This window comes from Fringilla coelebs, assembly GCF_963513975.1.
Source record: "Fringilla coelebs genome assembly, chromosome: 12".
Taxonomy (NCBI): domain Eukaryota; kingdom Metazoa; phylum Chordata; class Aves; order Passeriformes; family Fringillidae; genus Fringilla; species Fringilla coelebs.
In genome coordinates this window covers 1,054,715-1,056,844 of record NC_140038.1, presented here as the reverse complement: position 1 = coordinate 1,056,844, position 2,130 = coordinate 1,054,715, and the positions used below count along the sequence as shown (strand labels likewise).

Here is a 2,130-nt window from a genome sequence, read left to right as displayed (position 1 = left end):
CCTGTCCCTGCTGCAGCCCTGGCACTGCCACCCCAGGACTATGCCCGGCCCCGAGAGCACTCAGGCCCTGCAGCAACACCAGGGCCACCAGGGCAGTGGGGCAGGGCCACAGGAGAAGCACTGGCAACACCAAGTGCTGCTGCTGCTGGGCACAGCTGCTGTGCCAGCACTGTCTGCTCCCAGCTCTGCTCATAGACATTGCTGCTGCAGCTCCAGAGAAGGCAACGAAAGGGCATCTCTGCAGAAAACTTTGCTGGGAGATCCTTTATTTCCTTTAAAGGCACAGAGAGCACAGTCCCTCATTGACACAGTCTGTGGCCACAGGAAAGGTAGAGAGAAACTAAATGAACAATGGCACAAACAATGACATTTCTTTATGGATTATAGTTTAATAGTAAAACAAATAAAAAACCTCCAAAATGAAATGTACAAGAAGTATGAAGGATGAGTTTTATTACAAGTGATTTGCAGAAATTGGCCTGCAGTTTAATGTTTCTGAAAGCATCCAGTCATCAGACTCCACACTGCAGCCCTGAGCTCCTTGTTCCTCAAGCTGTAGATGAGGGGGTTCAGGGCTGGAGGCACCACTGAGTACAGAACAGAAAGTGCCAGATCCAGGGATGGGGAGGACATGGAGGGGGGCTTCAGGTAGGCAAACATGACCGTGCTGACAAACAGGGAGACCACAGCCAGGTGAGGGAGGCAGGTGGAAAAGGCTTTCTGCCGTCCCGGCTCAGAGGGTATCCTCAGCACAGCCCTGAAGATCTGCACATAAGAGAAAACAATGAAAACAAAGCAACCAAATACCAAACAGACACTAACTGTAAGGAGCCCATGTTCCCTGAGGTAGGATTTGGAGCAGGAGAGCTTGAGGTTGGGGGGGATTTCACAGAAGAACTGGCCCAGGGCATTGCCCTGGCACAGGGGCAGGGAAAATGTATTGGTCGTGTGAAGCAGTGAATAGAGAAAGGCACTGGCCCAGGCAGCTGCTGCCATGTGGGCACAAGCTCTGCTGCCCAGGAGGGTCCCGTAGTGCAGGGGTTTGCAGATGGACACATAGCGGTCGTAGCACATGATGGTCAGGAGGAAATACTCTGCTGAGATGAAGAAATAAAAAAGAAGGACCTGTGCAGCACATCCTTTGTAGGAGATGTCCCTGGTGTCCCTGAGAGAATTGTGCATGGCTTTGGGGACAGTGGTGCAGATGGAGCCCAGGTCAGTGAGGGCCAGGTTGAGCAGGAAGAAAAACATGGGGGTGTCAAGGTGGTGGCCGCAGGCTATGGCACTGATGATGAGGCCGTTGCCCAGGAGGGCAGCCAGGGAGATGCCCAGCAAGAGGCAGAAGTGCAGGAGCTGCAGTTGCCACGTGTCTGCTAATGCCAGCAGGAGGAAGTGGCTGATGGAGCTGCTGTTGGACATTTCTTCCCTCTGCCCATGGAGTCCTGTTCAAGGAGGACACCGTGACACATCTGAGGACATTTTGCTGAGCAATGTCCAAGCCCTTTCTCCCAGCCCTGCCCCTGCTGCTCTGTGCCAACCAATTTTCCTTTTCTCAGAGCCCTTCCTTCAGCCCCTAGCCTGGAGCTCTTCTGGGATCTGGCTCCATTGCTGTGATGAGCAGGTGCTCTGCCCATGGACACCAAGGGATCAGCTCTGCTCTGCAGCACTGGGGTCATGGGAATGGGGATGGGGCCAGTCCTGGGCTTGGCCTTCATCAGCCCAAACTGCTCCTGTGGCAGAGGAGCTCAGCAGCATCTCCTGTCCCAGGGCTAAGGAAGAGTCACAGCCAAAGGCAGTTTGAGATGGTTTCCTGCGGTGCCCAGGGAGATCAGAGAGAACTGTGCAATGCAAGAGCAGTGGCTGCAACTCACGAAGGGTGAGGGGAGCTGCTCTTTTCCTCCCCTCTGTCCCCAGCTGCCCTTTCTGAGATCCAGGGCAGTCCCTGTGCTCCCCTGGAAATCAGCCTGACACAGCTGAGAGCAGAGGAACCCACAGCAGAGCAAACTGGCTCAGCCTTTCTCAGAGTCTCAGCCCTACTCTGGCCAAGGACACTCCTGTCCCCCAGAGTCTCCTGGAGGCAGCTCACAGCTTGGATCACCTCCTGAGGACACATCAAGGGTCCTGTCCATG

General features: G+C 54.6%; 1 protein-coding gene across 1 annotated transcript; it reads right to left on the bottom strand.

Moving 5' to 3' along the window:
- Nucleotides 1–486: 486 nt before the first annotated feature.
- On the bottom strand, nucleotides 487–1,419 carry LOC311158335 (olfactory receptor 14C36-like; the record flags this gene model as incomplete). Its single annotated transcript, XM_084213680.1, has 1 exon — nucleotides 487–1,419. One exon carries the CDS (start codon nucleotides 1,417–1,419, stop codon nucleotides 487–489), a length of 933 nt encoding a protein of 310 aa, XP_084069806.1.
- Nucleotides 1,420–2,130: the final 711 nt, after the last annotated feature.